The sequence below is a fragment of the Pleurodeles waltl genome, chromosome 5 (genome assembly GCF_031143425.1).
Source record: "Pleurodeles waltl isolate 20211129_DDA chromosome 5, aPleWal1.hap1.20221129, whole genome shotgun sequence".
NCBI classification, from domain to species: domain Eukaryota; kingdom Metazoa; phylum Chordata; class Amphibia; order Caudata; family Salamandridae; genus Pleurodeles; species Pleurodeles waltl.
In genome coordinates this window covers 1860678909-1860702033 of record NC_090444.1, presented here as the reverse complement: position 1 = coordinate 1860702033, position 23125 = coordinate 1860678909, and the positions used below count along the sequence as shown (strand labels likewise).

The window sequence follows — 23125 nt, the reverse complement described above, 5'->3', positions numbered from 1 at the left end:
CATGCTTTTAGCATTTGAAATATATATAGCTCCCAACTCCCTCCCTTTACATTAATGCTCATAGACAAAGTGCTTGATTTAGAGCTTGACAAACAAGTTACTCTGTAACAAATGTGATGGATATGCTGTCCACCTTATAACAAGTGTAATATATCCTATTGTACAAGGGCACTAAGGCAGACAGATATCAGTCATGTTTGTGATAGAGTAACCCTTCATCTAAACTCTAAATCAGGTTCAAGGTCTTAGTGAGTTGATCAGAGATGCCAGATAATTGAGTTTAGGTCAGCACATTATATATATTACATCTTGCTCTCTCTGTCAATGGTAAATGACTGTGTGCACATTGGCTTCCCCAGAGCATACAGCATCTCCCCAGTTCTTTTAGGAGGGCAGCAACTACCATGGTCTTACCACAGACAAATCTCACATGGCACTGCTGGTAGGGCTTGATGCCTGCCAGTCCGACAAAGTTTGAAATTTTGGCCCATTGATATTCTGGTTTGGAGGCAGAGACCATTTGTTTGTGCAATTAAAATAATGCAATTTTCAAAGTAGAAAATGGTTCTTCCCTCCGGCGGAAGGGTGCCTTGTCCCTCTATCCAGATTTTTGTTGTTGCTAAGTGTAGGTGGCTCGCCGGTCATCCAGTCAGAACTGGTCAGGTTCAGGATGTATTAGTAGACAAAATAATGTAATAGTAAATATTATTGGGGGCTACATATGTAAGTAGAACCAGCTATGATGGGAAAGACCCGACTCAGTTCTCTGTGAAGAGCAAACCCTGTTTGTAACATGCTGTAGTGAGCCTGGTCCTCAACCTGTAATCAGTGAAAGCAGAGCTACCGGGCTGCAGATTCATCCCTGCAGAGAAAAGTAAATTCAATGAAAAACAAAAGTCCTTACTTCCTATTGTGTATCTCTATTCTCAGGTACTCAGTAAGATTGCAGAAGATGAGAACGCTAGAACACATTACTCATTCGTGAACTTGTTCAGAACTCGGGAAATGAGGAAAATCTCTATATGCACAGGGCTGGTATGGTAAGGGAACATTATGTATATGATCAAAAGAAAATGGTGACCTCACATTTTTATTATTCTAGGAAAGTGGAGTCAGATTTTTACAGATATGTTTTTGCTCACTGTCATGTAGGTTTGGCGTGGCATTCTCCTATTATGGAATCAGCCTCAACATCACAGGGTTTGGACTGGACATGTACATGACCAACTTCATATATGGAGCCATTGAAATACCCTTCAGGCTGGGCCTGTACGTTTTCATGAAGAAGAGAAGCCGACGTCAAATACAAGCCTGGAGCATCCTTGTTGCCGGCTCCTTCATTGGCATCAATACCATGATTCCAGTCTGTGAGTTTCTCCAGAAAGCATGCTTTATCAAATAGTTTTTAATAACATTTTTGTATAGTGTCCACTATATAACAAAGAAGAAATTAGCAATTTAATACAACGTATTACATTCAGCATTACACCATACTAGTTTGAAGAAAATATCTAAGGGCCAGATGTAGGAAAAAGCCAAATTGCGACTTGCAATTTGCGAGTCCGTGCGACTCACAAATTGCAGCTCGCAATTTGGTATGCAGAAAGGTGTCTCAGACACCGTCTGCGAGTCGCTATGGGGTCGCAAAGACACACTTCATTAATATTAATGAGGTGGGTCGCATTTTGCGACCCCATTGCGAGTATGGGCACTCACGGGGATGGTGGCCTGCTGGAGTCAGCAGACCACCATGTCCGTGACTGCTTTTTAATAAAGCAGTTTTTTTTTCTATCTGCAGCCCGTTTTCCTTAAAGGAAAACTAGCTGCACTTTGAAAAAAAAAACGAAACCTTTTGTTTCTGATTTTTTCAGGGCAGGTAGTGGTCCCTTGGACCACTGCCTGCTCTGAAAAAATATTTTTTATTCCAGTCACAAAGGGGAAGGGGTCCCATGGGGACCCCTTCCTGTTTGCGACTGGGTTACCATCCACTTCAAGTGCGCTTTCGCGGTCGCAAATGGAATTGAATCGCATTGCGAGTCGCAAATAGGAAGGGAACACCCCTTCCTATTTGTGAGTCGGAAATGCATTTTGCGAGTCGGATCCGACTCGCAAAATGCATTTCTGCATACCGGTGAGGCTTTTGTGTGTGTGGAATTATTATCTTTCATATCCTGGAAGTCTTTACAATCCATAATCTCTTATCTCAGTTAATTGGTATTTTGAGAAAACATTACACATACACATGTGCCACCAACTTGAAAATCACAGCCGTAAAACAAATAGCTTATGGTAAAGAGATCCTTCTAGTAGGACTTCCCATAAAGAAAATACAACAGAAAATGATGGAAATTTACCTTACATTCTGAAAATCTCCACTAGTGATCTGAATCCATAAGACCCTACCTTCTGATCTTCCTGATCTTCAAAGGAACCTCGATAAACTCCACAGTAAGTTTTGTTGTGTCAGTCTCACCTTGACATCATGTCCTATCTCATGTACCTCTAATCAACATGTAGTACAGAAGTCAGTAAATCCCCTTCACACTAAAGTCTTGGTTCAATCAAACCTGTACTATTTCAACAATGCCTCTGCGACTGCAACTGTCACACTGAATGAAACACTCAGTGGTGGGTTAACATTCTCTCTCCGTGTGTTCCACAGAAGCAACCAATTCAAGCATGCATCTTTCATTCTAGTTTCTGGAAAGCACTCATGCTGCAACAAACATGTTTGGAAAACCTCAGTTTTTTTGTCAGTTTACTACTCTCCCATCACATTTCATACCTGGATTGTTCCACAAAAGAGACATACACACACCAGAAATTTACAGCTGCCAATGTCCGCCAACCTTCTTATCACCTTTTTAGTCACAAGTAAGGAATCCCATCTTTCATTTAGTCCTATATTACTCTTTAAGCATATCATGCACAAAAAGTTATTATCCTCAAAATATGTGAGGAACAAATTATACCTAATGGTAACACGCAGCACCTGGGATGATGCATTATGAAAGCCTGATTTGCATCGTCAGGCAAAAAATTCTAACTCCACCCCAGCACAAGGAATCTGAGACCTTCCAAACAACATTCTTAATTTAACTTTTGAGGTGTAACTAAGGAGGTAGAAAAACCTTTCAATCCAGTTCTATCTTGAAGCAGAATGTAAAATAACAAAAATATTTAATATATCAATTATATTGAGGGGTACCATTATTATACTTGAATTTACCAATCACAATTTCCCAGAAATTAAAGCTAGAACTAGATATGTGTGAGCTGCTCCGTTTGTCCCAATTCACGGTATAGCCTGAAAATGTACCAAGAACTGAATGAGAAATAACAGAATTAGAATGGATAACACTAGTCTTAAAAGGTAAAGAGCTGGCTGTCTTCCTATAGTGACTTCTCACATTCCAAGTTCCCAACACTTGCTCTGTTATTATTCTTCATATATCTGACTGCAATCACCAGGTTGAGTAATAATGGTGATGGCCACAACTTTAGCCACCCTCACAACTTTAGGAAGTACTCCGTTCTTACAGATTCTAGCAATACACTGTTAATGCAATAACCTCAGGGTGCCATATAGTGGTGCTTAAGGGCCATATTTATACTTTTTGATGCAAAACTGCACTAACGCAGTTTTGCGCCAAAAAAATTAGCGCTGGCTAACGCCATTCTGAAGCGCCATGCGGGCGCCGTATTTATTCAATGACGTTAGCCGGCGTTAGCCGCCGGCACTGCCTGGTGTGCGTGAAAAAAAATGACGTACACCAGGCAGCGCCGGCGTAGGGGAATATGGAGCTTGGGCGCCAAAAAATGGGGCAAGTCAGGCTGAGGCAAAATTTTCGCCTCAACCCGATTTGCGCCATTTTTTTCGACTCCCAACCCCCATTGAAATGACTCCTGTCTTAGCAAAGACAGGAGTCATGCCCCCTTGCCCAATGGCCATGCCCAGGGGACTTCTGTCCCCTGGGCATGGTCATAGGGCATAGTGGCATGTAGGGGGGCACAAATCAGGCCCCCCTATGCCACAAAAAAATAAAAAGAAAAAAAATACTTACCTGAACTTACCTTAATGTCCCTGGGATGGGTCCCTCCATCCTTGGGTGTCCTCCTGGGGTGGGCAAGGGTGGCAGGGGGTGTCCCTGGGGGCATGGGAGGGCACCTCTGGGCTCCTTCCGAGCCCACAGGTCCCTTAATGCCTGCCTTGTCCAGGCGCTAAAAAACAGCGCAAAAGCGGCTGGACGTCATTTTTTTTGACCCGCCCACTCCCGGGCGTGAGTTTTGCCCGGGAGTGTAAATACGGCGCACATGCCTCGGAGTCAATTTTTTAGACGGGAACGCCTACCTTGCATATCATTAACGCAAAGTAGGTGTCCACGCTAAAAAATTACGCAAACTCCATGGACTTTGGCATTAGACGCGTCTAACGCCAAAGTATAAATATGGAGTTAGTTTTGCGTCGGAATTGCGTAAAAAAAAACGACGCAATTCCGGCGCAAACAGAGTATAAATATCCCCCTAAATCTCTTGTGTTCGAACATACAACCTGAAAATGTAATCAAATCTGTGCTTAACAACACATGCTGCGAATCCCTTGATAACAGGGAAAATGTCCAAACATTGGGCAATATCATTTCTTCCACATATTTCTGGAATTAAATTGACTTGATATTTGTGAATCAGGCCCTTTATTATATTATGTAATCTGCACATCCAGACTTTTTTTTCAAATTCTACTATTCACATCTATGAAACAGATAGAGATATAATTCTTGCATTCAGTGACACCTTTACCTTGCTTTTTTACTTTTAATGAGTCAATAGGTGAGCTTAGGCCTACCTGAGAAATTGACACATCTGTTAGACTATTTTTGTCCACTGAAAGTTTGGTTTCTATGAACTAATTTAAAAGCTCGCTTGCTTTTAGGTCCATTTGCTTCTTAGTATGTGAATCTGGAAAGTATTTGGGAAAAGTCTGGTTAATCAGTGTGTATTTTCTACAACGTGCAGACCATCAACACCTCTCCCAACAAAACACACCACAAGGGAATGCTCAGGTGAGGGCTGCCACATGACCTCCACCTCTAGTTTCTTCAGAAACACTGTTAACATTTACCCCCCATCCTTGACCCCGAAATGTAGTACAACCTACGTTTACACGCAGGCCAAAAAATAAGATCATCTGATTAGTGACAACACATTTCATGGGATCCAATTTACTGAAACAAAGGGGCATATTTATGAGCCCCTAGCATCACCTTGCGCAACATTAGCGTAAGTATTTTTTACGTTAATGTGGTCCAAAGAGGCTGAAATCCCTGCGCTGTATTTACAGAGTGGCACAATGCATGCATGTAACCCTTTGCGCTACATTATTCCTGCGCCAGGCATAACGTATGCAAAGGGGACGTTCCCCGTTAGGGGGGTGAAAAAATCTATGAGATTTCCTTGCACCATTTGTTCGGACACTTTTAACACCTGCTCAGAGCAGGCATTAAAAGGGGGCTTTCATTCTTTAGAATGGCCCCCTATGTACTCTGCAGCAGTAGCTCCAACATTTTGGCGCTACTCCTGCAGAGTACATTAATTGCGTCACACTAAGGGGCGCAGGGAAAGTGGCGTTGCACTCGGTGCAGCGCCACTTTCCATAAAGCTGCCCCAAAGCTTGGTGACAACACAGTAAATAACTTCAATGGTCTTTCTGCAAGTTACAAAATAATCTACAAAAATAGAGAACACAAGAGGGGAAGTGGTAGTGTTATTGTTAAACCAAGAAATACATGACACACACTAATTACTATGCTATCCAAACTGTTTGATAAGATTCCTTTAAAGAAAATCATAATTTACTTTTTTTTAAATAGTCCAATAATTCTTGTCTTGTGTTACATCTCCTCTTTGCAACCCCGCTTTAAAATGGGTCAATAACCAAGACAAGTTCCACAATCGTAACTGACTCATTCATTAGACATGTTTCTCACTGAAAGTTTGGTAAATTATTTAAAGATTGCTGCTTTTTGCCAATCACCTGGGGGCATACATACAATATATTTTTGCTGTTTGCAATGGCCTAATCCGGCCATTTCTGACCACAAAACGACTTTCAAATATGTACAAAACACAAATTGCGATTCAGTAACTGGTTACCAAATCACAATTTCTGTTGGCGATTCAGCATTTCAGAGGGGGAGTGTTTAGGGCATCCCATTCACATACCGAATCTGAATGGGATGTATGAATGTTTTGCGACCGGATTATGATCGCTAAATGTCCAAAGTTTACCAACTACTTGAAGGAGGCAGTAACCTACTCGTAAATGGGAAGTAGCCCCCAAAGGACCCCTTTGCTTTGAGAATGGAAAGCAAATATTTTTTAATAGCAGGCAGTGGTCCCATGGAAATCTTTAAAAAATGAAACTTCAAGGTTTTCTTTTTTTCTTTTTAAATGCATTCCATTTTCCTTAAAAGAAACAGCAGGCCACCATATCTGTGATGCCTGTGATTCCAAATGGGTCGCAAATTGCTACCTACCTCATTAATATTCATGAGGTAGTTCTACTTGCTACTCACTAGAAATCACAAATGAAAAAGTTTCATACATTTGAAATAGCAATTTCCTTATTGCGATTCCAGGAAATTGCAATCAGAAAATCAATATTTCAAATCTTTTTACATGTAGGCCTTGGTTTCATAGGGTTTAGACCCAGATAGCATTTGTGAAAATTCCTGTTAGTTGATGTTGTAGTCTTAGAAAGTTCACTAGATTAACTATTCTACTAATAAATGCACTTTTGTCTATTTATCTCATCCAACTTCTGAGCTTTTCTGTTCTGCCCAGAATGACTGTCTAATCATAAAAGGGAGATCAAGTGTAAAACCCACAGTTTTCTTTCCCAAGTTCTGCATCTCTAGCCATCAATAATGGCAGGCGTTGTAGAATGCTCATTATCTGATAACATCAGCTTGGATCTTGGGACATACTGTAACATGATTCACTGGATGGTCCTGTTGTATTTATTTCTTGCATTCACTTATTCCTCCCACTTTCAGTCCTGTAATGTTGATGTCTCTTTGCTTGAAGATTCTGTTGGTGGTCGTTGTAGAGGTAGTGGATGAGGTTCATTAAACCCAACTTACCTTTGCACTTCCTTCTCTTGTAGTTCTTCTTGTGTGTCAACCTTGGACTTCATACTGGCGATGAGGATGGTGAAGGTTTGAGGGAACCTCAACATGATGTTGGGTTATGTTGGCGAAAAAGCTGGATGACAAGGTTAACGCCTGACGCTTCTTCGATTAGGCACTGATGACTCGTTCTGGCTCCTGAGAACGTGTTTTTAGTTCCTTTGGTTTTTTGCTTTCTTGTTGGTGAGTTCTGGCCAGGGCTGAGCCAGACTCTCTAGGGACATTGTGGATGAGCAGCCAAGGCCTAACTAGGAGACATGCAGAGCTCATACAACACCACTGTAGTCACATAGTACTCACACACATGAAAGAAAATACTCAGTGTTACAAAAATAAAGGTACTTTATTTTGGTGACTCAACTGCCAAAAATACCTTAGAGACTATACTCCCTAAAGAGGTAAGTAATACACATAGTATATACACTAGAATGTAGAATTAGCTGTAAAAACAGTTAGAAAACAGTGCAAATAGTGAAAATAACAATAGTTAGAAATGGCCCTGGTGGAACACAAACCATATACTAAAATAGTGGAATGCGAAAGTCGGTTTCCAACTTAGGCAAGTGTAGTTTGTAGAGGGGCGCTGGGAGTATTAGAAAACACCAAAGGTAAGTAAAAGAACCCATCCCAGAGCCCAGGAAAGGAGGAGAAAATCACAGCAACTTTCCTAAAACACACAAGAACACGTAATAGAAGATTTTGCAAGAACCAGAAGAGACTGCAGGACACCAACAGTGGATTCCTGGACTTGAAGACCTGCGGCAGAAGGGGACCAAGTCCAAGAAGCACTGAAGAGTCCAGGGAGAACAGGAGCCCCTGCTAACCCGGATGGAGGTGCAAAAGAAGAACCACCGGTAAAGAAGAACAGTCAGTACTGCACCCAAGAAGGTGGATGCAGATTCCTGGTTGGTGCAGATGATGTCCCACGCCAGATGGATGATTGCAGTTTGGTTTGCATTGCTGGATCCCGCCAACAAGCCTTGGCACATGCAAAGCTCGTGGTTAGTGGAAAATGGCGCTGCCTGGGACCAGGAGGGACCTGATGTCCTCTACCCAGAAGGGGGAGACAGAGGGGGCTCTCAGCAACTCAGAAGACCAGGCAGCATGCACACGAGTCCACAGCACGGATGCAGAAGGAGGCCCATTGAGCACTGCACAAAGGGATCCCACGCCACTGGAGAACGACACAGGAGGCTGTGCATCACAGGAAGGAGTGCTAGGGGGTGGAGCTGCACAGTGTATGAAGAACTTTGTGGAAGGATGCCAACAAGCCTTGGCAACTGGAATACATGCAGTGCACAGGGGTACTGTCTTGTGTAGGGAGGCAACCTCTTACCTCCACCAAAGTTGGACAGCTGGACGTCAGGCCCATTGGGACCACTTCAGTCCACCACCCATGTTGCTGGATCCATGCACTTCTTCAGGAGAGGGGACCCAAGCCACCCGTCGTCGTTGAAGTGGGGTGCCTGCTGAAGCAAACAAGTGACTCCTTCACTTCAAGGGAGAATCCTTCATTCTTCTGGTGTAGGCTGAAGTCTAGCTGTCCTCTAAGGATGCATGACTTGGAAACAGTTGCAGTTGCTGGCAGGAGCTGAAGATACAATGTTGCAGAAGTCGTCTTTGCTTCTTTGTTGCAGTTGTAGAGTTCCTGGAGGGTCCAGATGCAGTTTCTTCGGTAAGAAGGTGAAGTAAAGGATGCAGTGGATTCCTGCTGGAGTCATGCAATCCAAATCTGAGGAAACACCCAGAGGAGAGACCCTAAATAGCCTTGAAAGGGGGATTGGTCAGCTACACAGGTAAGCACCTATGAGGGGAGGGCTCTGACGTCACCTGCTGGCACTGGCCACTCAGATGCTCCCAGAGTGCCCTGCCAACTAGGAATCCAAGACAGTAAAACCAAGGGACACTCTGGAGGAGCTCTGAGCACCACCCCAGGGGTAGTGATGGACAGGGAGTGGTCACTCCCCCTTCCTTTGTCCAGTTTCATGCCAGAGCAGGGACTGGTGTCCCTGAACCGGTGTAGGCTGGATTTTTGGAAGGAGAGCACCATCTGTGCCCTTCAAAGCAATTTCAGAGGCTCTGGGAGGCTACCCCTCTGATGCCTGTAACACCAGTTTCCAAGGGGAGTGGGTGTAACATCCCTCTCCCAAAGGAAATGCTTTGTTCAGCCTACCTGGGCTTGCGCTCCTCAAGCAACAGGAGGGCAGAAACCTGTCTGTAAGGTGGCAGCAGCTGGGGCTGCCTGGAAAACCTCAGAAGGCGGTAATGGCAGTACTGGGGGTCCTCTAAGGAGCCCCCAGAGTGCATGGAATCATACAACCAATGTTTGCAAGAACCTTGGGGTATGATTCCAAACTGTTTGATACCAAACATGGCCATATTCGAAGTTACCATTGTGAAGCTGTACATAGGTAGTGACCTATGTATAAAGCACGTGTAAAATGGCGTCCCTGCACTCATGAAGTCCGGGAAAATGGTCCTGGATATCGGTAGGGCACCTCTGCTAGTGCAGGGGTGCCCTCACATACAGGTACTCTGCACCTAGCCTTCAGGATTGGAAGGTCTGACACATAGGTGACTTATAAATGACCTGGTGCAGTGTAAATGGCAGTGAAAGGGTGCATTCACCATGTCACACAGGCTGCAATGGCAGTCCTGTAGAAGCCTTTACATGGGCTCCCCATGGGTGGCAGATAAAATTCTGCAGCCCATGGGGATCCCCTGGAACCCCAATGCCCTTGGTACCTACGTACCATATACTAGGGACTTATAAGGGGTGACCAGTATGCCAAATCTGGGTGAAATACTGGGTTACTAGTATGCAGTGACAAAATTTAGAGGAGAGAGAGCATAAGCACTGGGGTCCTGGTTAGCAGGATCCCAGTGACACAGTCAAACACACTGACATCAGGCAGAAATTGGGGGGTAACATTCCTAAAAGAGGGTACTTTCCTACAAGGATGTTGTATTACAGATTGGCAGTATGTGCAATGGTGATCCTGTAGATATGGTCAAGGTAAACAGTAATTTGAATGATTGTATGTTTCATTCCTATTCTAAATTGACTATAATGTTCCAGAATGTATTAAAAAAATTATTTGGAAATTCTGTGACTTTAATAAAACGTTAATCAATCCTGGAGGTTATGGTGAACATTCTATTAAAATGTTCAGCTATTATTATATACCGACCGAATTCAAAGGTAAATGCACTGTGTCTTTTAAAAGGGACAACATTTTAAGTTGACCTCAACAGAAAGATTTAGATAGCTATCTAGATCACAAATCAGTACCCCAAGTATATATGAGAGGTGTACTAGAAAAAGGTGTTGGTTCACTGGAGGTGGGGTGTTGTCATTTTTCTGAGGAGTTTCCTAATCTGTTTAGGTTAGAATTGTGTTGTCTTGATGGTTATACCCATAAAATCAAATTAAGGAAGAATGCCACACCATCTGTCTCTAAGGTCAGATAATTATACTTAATGTACTAGAAGTTAAAAAGGTATTATATTTAGTTACAAAAAGAGGGCATCATTTCTCCAGTTGAAGCTATGGAGCAGTTAGCTCCAGTTGTGTTAGCCCATACATGCAATGGTGATATAAGGTTATGCATTGGTTTTATGATTTTGAACAAAGAAGTGATAGTGGATACATTTCCTTTACCCAAATTACAGGAAATGCCATCCGCTACTACAGATGGCAAGATTTTTACATCTCTGGTCTTGGCTTCTGCATACCATCAGATAAAGTTACATGAGTGTTCACAGGATCATAGATAACATTGATGGGTTCTTTCAAATTCCTCTGGATGCCATTTGTACTTGTTTCTGTGGCCTTTGTCTTTTAGAGTTTAACACAATCTGGTATGAAACTTTAAGACTTCAAGTGTTTATAGGATGTTGTGCTCTTTTTTGGTACAACTTGGAAAGAGCACAGTTTGGAAGTGAGTCATGTTGTTAAAATTCTTAATGGAGCATGGATGACCCTCAAGAAGAATAAGTTCAAGTTTGGTAGGAGGGGAGTGGATTATTTAGGTCACACTATTTTATTTAGAAAGTTAAGCCCAAGACAGATCTTTTTTTTTTTTTGTTAAATATTTTTATTAACATTTGCCATTTACAGGTTGTGTTCTTTAATACATGTACATTTTCAAATATTATTTTGTACTTAAACATCATTATTCTTTTTTCTGTTTAAAGTCATCTTGCATTACATGTCTTGAAAGTTTTTTTACATGCTTTATTATCGCTTACTCTCTTGTATTTGACATCTTACTCTGTATTCGGTTTAGTGGAGTATAGTTACTGATTGGTCCTTACTTTTATCCTGCCGGCTTAACCTGAACTTAAACTCTATGGTGCCATTATTCCCAGTTGTCTTCATATGTGGATGTGGTTTTGGAGCATTGTCCTATTCCATCTTACCCTTAACTAGTTCTTACCCCTTCTATTGGTATGTTGGATCGTCTGCTATCCTCCCGGTGTCCCCTAGTTCCTCTCATCACCTCCTTATTACTAATGGGCAGCCCATTACTTCTTGTGGTTTCTATACTGTTTTCGCTCTCTCCCCTTGATGTGACGGCTCTACTAGTATGTATTTCTCTGCTTTGTCTCAATATACTAGCTAGTTGCTAGTCTGAGTCTCCTGTGTCACTGCCTTCTCCCATTACTTCTCTTCTCCAATTTGACAATATCTCTTCCCAGGCCAGAGCTATTGGTGTTTGGCGCAACCCTCTTGCTTCCTCACTCTTCAGGACCTGTAATTCCGCCTTTGCCCACTTCTCTACATCCCGCCTCCACTCGGCTACTACTAGGCCCTTAGTGGATTTCCATCCCATCGCTATTAGTCGTCTATATAGTGCTAGCGCAGTATCTATGTAACGCTCTTGTGCCTTCCCAATTGTAAGTCCTTGTTTTAGGCCTACCAAGCATATTGCTGGAGTTTGTGGTATTGGGCATCCCATCAATTTCTCCAGATCGCTCATCACCATCCCCCATCCAATTTGGATCTCTGGGCATTGCCAGACCATATGGTCCAGGTCGGTGCTCGCCACACCACATCTGGGGCATCCTGCTAGAGTGCCTCCATATATACGGGTTAAGCGCTGTGGAGTGAGGTATGTCCTATGAATGTAGTTATACTGGTTATATCTCAAACGGGTATTTCTCGACACTTTCTTTGGGTATGTCAGTATTTTCTTCCACTCCGCGTCTTAGCTCTTTTCCGAGTGTTGTTTCCCATTTATCTCTTAGTGGTCTCAATTGGTCTAGTGTGTCCCCAATTTGTGTTTTGTATAGTTTGGTGATTGGGTGGGCATCTGTCCCCATTGTCAGTAGTTGGTGTAACACGCAGTGCGTGGCAGGTTCCGCGTTGATCGTTTCCCAGTGTTCCTGTACAATATGGGTTAGTCTTTGGTGCACCAGAAACTGACCTCTGGGAACCCCTTTATTCTCTACTATCTCGGTGAATGGACTCAGTACCCCCTCCTCGAATAGGTCTCCTATCGTCTCTACTCCCGCCCTCGTCCAGGGCCCTAGGTTAGAGTCCATCCACTTCCCAACGTTCGTTTCTGCCTTCAACATATTCAGTGGTAATGCCGGGGAGTAGGGTTTACCTATTCCTACCCTCTTTGAACATCTCTTCCAGCACATCAATGCCACTTTCGTCAATATGCTTTTTTCTTGTGACTTCAACTTTCGTCTTACCATTTCTGACATGATCTCTTCCGTGCCTAATTCTCTGTTCCCCGTGTGTCTGTCTAGCGTGCCCTCCCCTGCAATCCATCTGGCCGACCACTGTAATTGACAAGCTAAATAATATAGCTCAAAGTCAGGAACTCCTAGTCCCCCCTCAATGGTTGGTCTGCATAACGTTGATAGTGCCGTACGAAACCGGCCTCCACCCCAAACTAGTTCTCTGAGTAGTGAATTTAGTTCGCTAAACCATGACGCTGTGATCAGTATCAGTAGGTTAGTGAAATAATAAAGGAGGCGAGGTAACATGACCATTTTGGTTAGTGCTATTCTGGCCATTATAGAAAGTTTCAGAGTTCTCCAGAACCCAACTAATGCACCTAGGGAGCCAAGCGCCCTGCCTAGGTTACCCTCCCGCAGGTCCCCCTGGTCATGATACACCTGGATTCCTAAGTACCTAAATGTGTCAGGAGCCCATACCACTGTCTCCGGGAATGCTGATGGCTGGGCGCAACCCCTTGTAATCGGAAAAACGTATGTTTTGCTTCTATTAAGTTTTAGTCCTAATAGTTCAGCAAACCGATCCAAAGCCTGTAAGGCCCATTGAAGTCCAGTGTCTCCGTCATTAAGGTAAATTAGGATATCATCGGCATATAGTGAGATATTGTGTTCACTCCCTCCCCATCTCACCCCTCTGTCCTTGCCCTCCATACGGAAATAGGCGGCTAGAGGTTCAATGGCTAGGGCAAACAGTAGCGGCGACAATGGGCACCCTTGCCTGGTGCCCCTATAAATGGTGTAGGGGGTTGAGATATCTTTCCCTGACTTGACTCTCGCTTGTGGGGCTGTGTAGAGCAGGTCTACCCATTTTACCCATTTGTCTCCCATACCCATCTTTAGCATTACTACTCTCAGGTAATCCCAACGGATCGAATCAAAGGCTTTCTCGAAGTCTATGGCCAGTAACATCCCTTTAGACGGTTTCGCTGTTACTGGCATCTGTAAAATGGCAAAGAGTCGTCGGAGGTTGAGTGATGTATTGTGGTTCGGTACAAACCCATTTTGATCCACATGTACCAGGGCTGGTATATGTTGCAGCAACCGGTTAGCTAGGATTTTGCTGAGGATTTTAAAATCATTGTTTAGCATTGAGAGTGGTCTGAAGTTGGTGACTGAGGCCTCGCTTGTCTTCATTTTGGGCAGTGGAATCACTACTGCTTCCCTGAGTGTGTCTGGGAGAAGGCCTCTGTGTAGTGCCTCTGCATAAAGGTCCACCAGCTGTGGGGCCAATAGTTTGGGGTATTTCTTATAAAAGTCCATTGGCAGCCCATCGGTGCCTGGTGTTTTCCCTGGGGCCAACTGTGTGATAGCCTCAAGTACCTCTTCCTTCGTCACTGGGCCCCCTAGTGCTTCACCTTCTCCATTGTCTAAGGTCGGGAGCGGGAGTAATCGTAAGAATCCGTGTTTGAATCTGTGGTTCCCTCTCATGTCACGTACACTCACTATAGGTGTTCCCTGTCCTCCTGGTTTCACCAGCCATGCCAGCATCTTCCCCGATCTACCCTCTTCTGCTTGTACTGTGGCTAAGTGTTTCTGGAAGCAGTGGCAACGGAGTTGTTCTTTCGCACGCGAATGGGATTTCATCACCTGTTTGTACTCCTCCTTTTCTTGCGCATTCTTGTGCCCTTTCTTTTCCCATCTATGTATTGCCTCCTCAAGTTTAATTACTTCTTGTTCTAGTGTACGCTTAATCCCGACTGTCTGTCCTATGCTATAACCCCTCATCTCCACTTTTAGTGCTTCCCATTCTAGGTACCTAGAGGATGTTGACCCTTTGTTTAGATTAATTTGGTCTGCTAGGTGAGATCTAAGAGTCTCTCTGAATGTCTGATCTTCTAGTGCTGTTGGTGAGAGTCTCCATAGCGGTATGGGGGGCCTATCCCCATCTACTCTCCACCTCACCAGTAGTGGGTTATGGTCTGATATGGTTCGTCCCAGGTATTCCGGATAAAAGATACCTCTTGCTATCCCAGGAGTACATACTACCCTGTCGATTCTAGTGTGTAATTGGTGTAGTGCAGAATAAAAGGAGTAATCCTTCTCGTTTGGGTGTTGTTCTCGCCAGATGTCCACCATTCCCCATGCTTCTACCCACTCTCTTACTTTCTTCGTTGTTTTATGTGTCCTGCCCCCTGTAGTGGGGGTGAAGAGCGGTCCAAGTCTACGTTCATGACACTATTAAAGTCTCCCCCTATTAGTAACTCCCCATGTTGTTGACAGGTGATGCAACTCGAGAGACGCTGCAAAAAAGGCGCTTGATCTTGGTTGGGGGCATAGACACTTCCCAACATTATTGGAGTCCCATATAACCGCCCCTCTACTACTACAAATCTGCCCTCCCGGTCTACTTCTATGGATTTAGCCTCAAATGGCACGCCAGCACGGATACAAATTAGCGCACCCCTGGAGTAAGACAAGTACCCAGTGGCAAACACCTGCCCTCGCCATCTGCGTTTCAACTTTTCTACATCGCTCGTTGTCAGGTGGGTTTCTTGGAGCATTGCTACATGTATGCCTCTTTGTTTCAAGTGGGCCAATACTTTGTGTCTTTTTACAGGTGACCCCATTCCCTGTACGTTCCATGTCAAAAGGCTATAGTCTGCCATCTGGGTATGTCTGTGAGGGATGCTGGTCCCACCCCCTCCTAGTGATCTCTCCTCTCCATTGTGTGTTCCGACGACCCATGTGTATTTGATCTTTTCCATTTATGCACCTACTGGTTCCAAACTTACGTAACCCCAACTCCCCCACCTCAGGGCCCCTCCCTAACTGTAGGGTGCCCAGAAAAAATGTGCTAACGAGCAACGTAATACAACAAGTACGTCTAGTTCTCTCCATTCTACTGAATAGGCGAGAAGCCTGTCGGGGGCTGATATAGAGTCCATTGGGGCCTTACTTCTGGTCGGTGTGCCCCACCTTGGTGTACAACTGCGCCACGGTCACCCCAATTCGTCCGCCGCCTGCGGCGTCACTTTCGGCTGGTTCTCTGAGCCACAGGTGCTCTCTGCAGACGATGCTACTGTGTCGTCTGAGTCATTGTCAACTTTTCTCTTCGGTGAGGTTTCTTTGCTCATTGAGGCCGCTGCCCTTAGGGCCTCTTTTTTACTCAGGTCTTTCTGAGTCTGTGATGGCCCAGTTCGTGTGCGGGGTCTGCGTCTCATCCTCCTACTCCCCCCTCCGGCGGGGTAGGGGGGATCATGGCCTGGGCCCTCAGTCCGCTTTCCGCCACCTCCTTGGGTCTCTAGCCATTCCCAAGCTTCCTCTGGACTACGAAAGAACGTGGCTCTACCGTCAATCATCACCTTCAGTTTGGCCGGGAAGAGGAGTGAGTACTGGATTCCCTCTTCTCTCAGTGCCCTCTTTACTGCCATATAGGAGGCTCTCCTAGTTTGGACCTCAAAGGTAAAGTCTGGGAAGAGGGTCACTTCTCCGTTGCCTACTCTGTGAGGGCCCGTCTCCCTAGCACTCTGGGGCAGGATGTCCCTGTCTCTGTAATGTAACAGGCGTGCTATCACCACCCTTGGTGGTCTACCATGTACCGGCTGTCTCGCCGGGACTCGGTGTGCTCTCTCCAGCGCAAAGAACGGCGTCAGGCAATCTGGGGCTACTGTCTCCTTCATCCACTTCTCCAGGTATTCCACCATGTTTGTGCCCTCTGTTCCCTCTGGCAGTCCCTCCACTCGCACATTGTTCCTTCGGCTTCGTCCCTCTGCATCTTCTGCTCTCTGCTCCAATCTTGTTATTCTCTCCGTCAAGTGCAGTACAGTGGATTCCAAATCCTTTTGCCTCAGGGTTATATCTATCACGGTCGCCTCTGTGTCTTTGACCATGTCTGCTAGCTTTTGGTGGTCTGCTCGGAGGAGACCCACTTCTACTGCGACCTGATTGATGTCGCGTTGCAGTGTGGTTTTTGTGTCCTCTATCGCTCCTAGTATTTTGTCCAATTTTTCCTGCATCATAGATTGTGTTGGTTCATGCTTGTCTCCACCTTTATTGCCATCAAGTGCTTGGCGTTCCATTTTTTTCCTTCCAGCCCTGTTAGATCGGGTTCCAGCTTACTACGTCAGCCAGCTGTTAATGCTTGGGTATCACTTGTTCCTCGGACTTCTGTGTGCTTCCACTGCCATCTACCTTAACCCACCGGTGCTTCTATTGGGTGCTGTACACCTCGCCGGAGTTGTTTGTGCGTATGTGGTGCTACTCCTCAATGCGTAGAATGCGTCACAGATCCGTCACAGATCCGTCCACCCTTTGTCGGGCTCTCACCGGTTCCTTCTCCCTCAGTTCTTTTGCTTGTGGGGTAGTCGTCAACTGGCCCGTCCCACCGCGGGCAGCTCCGTGCCCTCCACCTCGGTGGTGTTCGTGGGGTCGCCTCCCGGTAGACAGGGGTCCAGTACCGCCTCTTTTTTGCTCACTCAACTTCTCCGCGTCCCTCCCACGTGTGACCGCAGCTTCTCTGGTCGCAGGCCTTCGAGGAGTCCTCTTAGTTCCCAATCTTTCCTGCCCTCTTCTGCTGCCCTTTCTTCAGTTGTGGCCCTAGGCGCTCCCCCCTTCCAGGGCTTTGGCTGGGGCTTCGCTCACCTGGGTTCCTGTTTTATGCGGAGTAAGTTCTTCAGCATCGGCTTCCACTGGCTCCTTCCCTGCCCGGGCTTCCTCTGTGTTGGGCCCCCTCTCTCATCTTCAGGGGGTCCCCAGCTGGTGGATGGCTCCTACCCCTGTGTCACCGTTTTCGACCTCCGGGCCCCAGGCCCATCACATGCATAGGGTCGGGCCGCCGCTCCCTGCCAGGCCACGCGCCAGCAGTCCCGGCGATCTGCTGCGCCTCAAGGGAGAGAGCCGACAGTGCCCCCCACGCTCGGGGCAGGCCCTCTCCTCCCGCTCCGCCTGTTACGTCTGCGGCAGGCGGGCGTCCCCTCCTCCGCTCGGCCGAGCGAGGATAGCCGTCCCACGTCTCAGCTTGCTTGATCCCCAGGGGGGGAGAGCCGCCAACGCTCCACACGCCACGTCACCTCCTCCGCTCAGTCGGGCGAGTACTGCCGTCCCGCGTCTCAGCCTACTCGAGCCCCCGGCTCGCTCGGGAGGCCCAGGGTGTGGCGGGGCTTCTGGCCTCCGGTCACCTCGAGTCAGGCAGCTCTTCCCTACGCGACACCGCTATCTCTAGCAGTGACGCAACACTTCTCAGGCGCCGGCTTCACTCTGGCGGGGCTCCGTTATTGCAGATAATTGCAATGCCCCGTCGGAGCACTCGGACTACGCGTCCGACATCTTGGCTTTCGTAGCCAAGCCCCCAAGCCCAAGACAGATCTTGTTGAAAATATTTGCTTAACAAATCCAGCTAGCAAAGATGAAGCACTGTCTTCTTTCGGTAAGTGTGAGAGTTTTACAGTTTATTTGGAACCTTGCTAATAAATCTCTATCAATGAGAAGTTTTTGCAAAAAAGGAACCAAGTTTGTGTGGGACGAGAGTTGTCAAAGTATACTTAACTGCTTAGAAGATGAACTAAAAAATGCATCAGCACTTCAGGCTTTTGTGCCTGGTGAAACAATTACTGTCATTACCGATGCTAATAAAAAAAGTTCTAGGTTCAGGTATTATACAAGATAATCATGAAGGGGAAGAGTAATAACTTTTGCTTCGCGTGTGTTGAAAGGTGCTAAGCTCAATTACTCAGTCATAGAAAAGGAGACAATGGTGGTAAGCTGGGCAGTTAGGCAATTCAAGAGTTTTCTTTGGGATAGCACTTTTGTCATCTGATCTGATCTGACAGCTAATCTGTTCAATAGATTTTTACAAAGAAGGGGCTAGATACTGTCTCTGCATGTATAAGAAGGTGGGTGGTAGAAATACAGGAGCACACTTTTTCTGTGGAGTACATCTCTGGAAAAACGAACTGTGCTTCAAATTCTTTATCTATGACATTTTTGTGTCTGAGGATGAGACCATGGAAGGAGAGATTTGGTTGAAAGTAAGTGTTTGTCTGATAATGCATGGTACTATTCTTGAAGAATAGGAAAGTGAGACAGGGCAACATCACATGTTGATTAAATGTAGAAAATATCTTTGTGAGGAGTCCTCCAAAGAACCATGCCAGCAAAGAGAAAATTATTTGATTTCTAAAAGAAAAAAACAGTTTGATATGACTAAAATAACTAAGCTTTTTCATATTTGGGTTGGTGACTTGGTAAACATTTGTACAACTGTTGGCACCTGTGGTGGCTCCAAATTCAAAGAACCCAGAAAAATAGTTAAATTATTTAACAATGCCATTAAAACAAAAGATGGGAGAACTTGGAATGTGAATAGGTCATCTTTCTTTAAGAAAAAGTGAATGGAGAGACATGTAAAGATGCGGAGAATGTTTCTCCTAATTAGAAACTGAATTCCACTGACAAGAATCATGTGTCTAAAGTTGTAAATGGACAATACAGTGAATCTGGCAATAACAGACTGGTGAGACAGAAACCTTTGTAGTTGTATGAGTATAGATTGTAAGCTGATGCCTTTTCTTGTACTGTTAGTGTTAGCCAAAAAAGGGCCATCCAGTGGAAAGGGAAAAAGACAATTCGTTTTTCCTAGTTCTCATCTCTAGCCATCACCAACAACAGGCATTGAAGAATGTTCATTGTTTGATGATGTCAGCTTGGGGCTTAAAACCTATTGCAACATAACTCATTGGATGGGCCCTTTTAAAATAATACCCCTTTTGTTTTCATGAAGTGGAGAACGTTAATATTCTATTAAACTCTAGTTATTACTTTCTTTTAACTTTCTGTAAGTCACATTTTTGGGGGTCTTTCTGTGTTGGTCTGTCCATATTTTTCACTCATTTTCTTTTTTCAACCTTTTAATTTGATCCCCTTACTAATAGAGGCGGCCACTTACAGCTTACCTCTCATTGTGACTTTCATTGTTAATGTTTTTATCTTTCATAGAATTTATGCTCACTTTGCAAAAATCTGCAAAGTCTGACTTCAAGGATTTTACATATATCAAGTTTTTCAACAATAAAAAGTCCATAAAGATATTGGTGCATGGTAGGAGTGAGCGATACAGCATAGCGGTAGATGCTCTGTAACTCCCTACAACTCTAGAAATAGTTGTAGGGAGTGGAGTTTCAGTTCTTGCTGTTATCTGTTATTTAGTTGATATTACTATGTATTATCTGACTTCCCTGGCTTCACAGGAATTTTATTGCCCCAGTGCCACTAATGTGAGTTCCTGTCAGGATCTTTGGGCACAAGCATCAGTGGTCTGACATGCTGGTGCTATACTTTATGCTCTGCAGACCTGTTACAAGCGGGATGTCAACAGATCTCCCGAGAGTTGATGAAGTGGTCTGAGCTCCTATATGAGTCTCACCCACTGGTGGCACCAATTAACCCAACAGCGATCACCGGTGAGGAAGCACCTTCTCCCTGATGGTCCATAGAGCTTACCTGGGGTTGGCATTTGGGAGTTTTCCATTCCAGCTCAGATGATTTGAAGAATGTCTCAGAGCAAAAACTTGGCAAGGTGCAGCAGTGTTTGACTGTGTTGCGGCAGTGGCTGAATCAGTGGTTGGAAAAATTCAATATTTTTAACTAAAGAGTATTTGAAGTAGCAGAAAGGACATTGTGAAACAGCATTATAGATCAATGTATAATCTGCACCAAGGAGTCAAGAAATGAATATTAGGAGATATATGTACTCCAATCAACTTCAGGTACTGTTAGTTGTTGTAATACAGGGTACTGGTGAATCCGAAAGTCATGCAGCTCACAAGCTAATTCTTCATACTTAAGCGTTTTGCTTCTTCAAATGTCTTTAACCATAAAATTGCTGTATGGCTCAAATAGGAAGTTGGCAGCAGAATACGTAAACTAATGTAGAGCAGTGTATGGTGAGCAGACTTCTCCTGTTCCCCCGTTCCCTTCAAGTCCTGCAGCGCACCATCAAGTAAGCTCCATTTTGGGGTGGCTGCAGAGATTCTGGGAAGTTGGTAGATATCATCCTTCTTCTGGTCTGCATTCTCATGGCGCTTTTGACACAGATAGCCCTGCCACATCTCTGCTGACCTAGCTTTGACTCTCATATCAAGGGATTATGTAAGTGACAAAACAAATATAAAAATTATGTATATTATGTAAAAAGCAAGTGTAAAATTTTCTAACGAAGAAAAGCTAGGTAGTAATATCAGTCAATAAATTATGTTTCTGGATGACATTAAGGCCCTCATTTCGACTCCCCGGGTCAGGTCACCACCAGTGCGGTGACCTTCCTGCAGCACCTATGACACGTTTCCCTCTGGCCCAGCGGGAAACAGCCCACAACATTTACGCCGGCTCGTAATCGAGCCAGCGGCAATGTTGCGGTGTGTAGAGTGCAACAGCACCCGTCACGCTTTTCACTGTCTGCTAAGCAGATAGTGAAAAGCGCAATGGGGCTGTCAATGGGGGCCCCTGCACTGCCCATGCCAAGTGCATGGGCAGTGTAGGGGCCCCCGGCATCCCGTGCAACCACCATGTAAAATCCAGCAGAGAGGGGACTCGTGATCCCCAGGGCAGCAGTGCTTCCTGCGCCGCCCTGGCGGATTAAGATCATAGGCACCACCAGGCTGTTGGCCACCAAAAAAGTGGCAGTGCCGGTGGTCCAACTGTGGAGCGTTCTCCACGGTAATAATGTGGATGCTGGACAGCTGCATTGGTGGCCTAAATGTCTGAGAAATGTAAACAAGCACTGGCAATTGCAATAAGTCTGGTTTATTTATGAAAGTCCCTTTTGTGTCACTGATTGGTCTAAATACTCAATATGTAAAAAATTTAAATGTAAATTAGCACTTGTATAGCGCACTACTCACCCGTTAGGGTCTCAGGGTGCTGTACTCATACCGCTATGGAACCCCTCCTGGCTTTTCCCTGTGAGGCGCCCACTCCTGAGCACCCCCAGGCATCCAAGTGCTGTTGGGGCCGTTGTGGAGATTAAGCAAGCTATTGCCCAGAGTTGCAGAGTGGGACCCATGAATTAGATTAGGCACCGAGGCGAGAATTATCTGGTCAAGGGGAATTGAGCCCAAGACCTGCCGAAGCGGGACTTGAACCCTGGTCTTGAGCCAGATCTCTACTTCAGGGTCTGCCGCTCTAACCATTGAGCCACACTTCTCCATAATATGTCCTTATACACATATTCTATCACTCATCTGTGTACTCATGTATCCATTCATCAATCCACTGACTCATCCTTCCATTCATCCTCTGACAGAGCCACACAAACTCAACATATGCAAGATAAAATAAAAGAATACAAGTGGGAAAAAGAAAACATGCTGCCTTCTGCACATAGCTGGTGCGCATATGTTTGCAATAACAAAACTAACAACAGCAGTGGTTGTCCTTATTGTAATATAAACAACCTAAAATTGCTTTAAAGTTGAAGATTGGTCACCATATTTAGAACCAAAGTATTGGCCATCTTGCAATGGTAAAGGAATGATACACTATGGACAACAGCATCCCTGTTTTAGAAGTGGCCACATGGAATGTGACACACTGCAGATGGAGTGAGCAGCAAGCAAGCAGCCCACTATCACTGCATGGACAGCTGTAGTATTCTCTAAGAAACATTAAAATAAAAATACGAGAAACAAAGAAACGAAGGGACAACAATAAAAAGGGGAAATTCAAACCTAAAGGACTAGCCAACTAGCCCTGATGCCAAAGCACACTCATTTTCAGGTGGATGTACACACGTGATCAGACAGTGTCATCATTTACAGAGGAAAGGAGCCAATGACTGATGCAGACTGAACCATTACCCCATACAGTTCACTGTAAGGGATAGACGCAGATTGTAAATTACAGTTAGACACACCAGTGGCAGAACAGAATGGACCCAAACGCTTCTATATATCTATATGGATATATATTTGATATATGAATGTATGTATTATTTAATGATTTATTTGTTTACAAGATCCCGAAAGACTTCTAAGAAGATATTTTACCAATAAACATTACAGTGCAAATCTTCTCTCCTAGAGTTTGTCTGAGGCAGTCACCAACACCTAAATCATTCCCTACAAAGGTAATTTAATATTTTGTGTAACCAAATACATATCTGTAGGTTTTATTACAGCAAAATAATAATCCAGCCTTAAATGCCTGTTGATTTCAACATTTGTCTTTCACAATATGACAAGTATAATGAGTTT

At 44.8% G+C, this 23125-nt stretch overlaps 1 protein-coding gene across 1 annotated transcript in view; it reads left to right on the top strand.

Moving 5' to 3' along the window:
- The window catches only part of LOC138296887 (solute carrier family 22 member 7-like), a 214846-nt gene that overhangs the window by 147537 nt on the left and 44184 nt on the right, over window positions 1-23125 (top strand). The window contains exons 8-9 of the mRNA XM_069236382.1: window positions 931-1040; window positions 1153-1367. Coding sequence (XP_069092483.1) covers window positions 931-1040; window positions 1153-1367 — 325 coding nt within the window. The remainder of the gene's footprint in view (window positions 1-930; window positions 1041-1152; window positions 1368-23125) is intronic.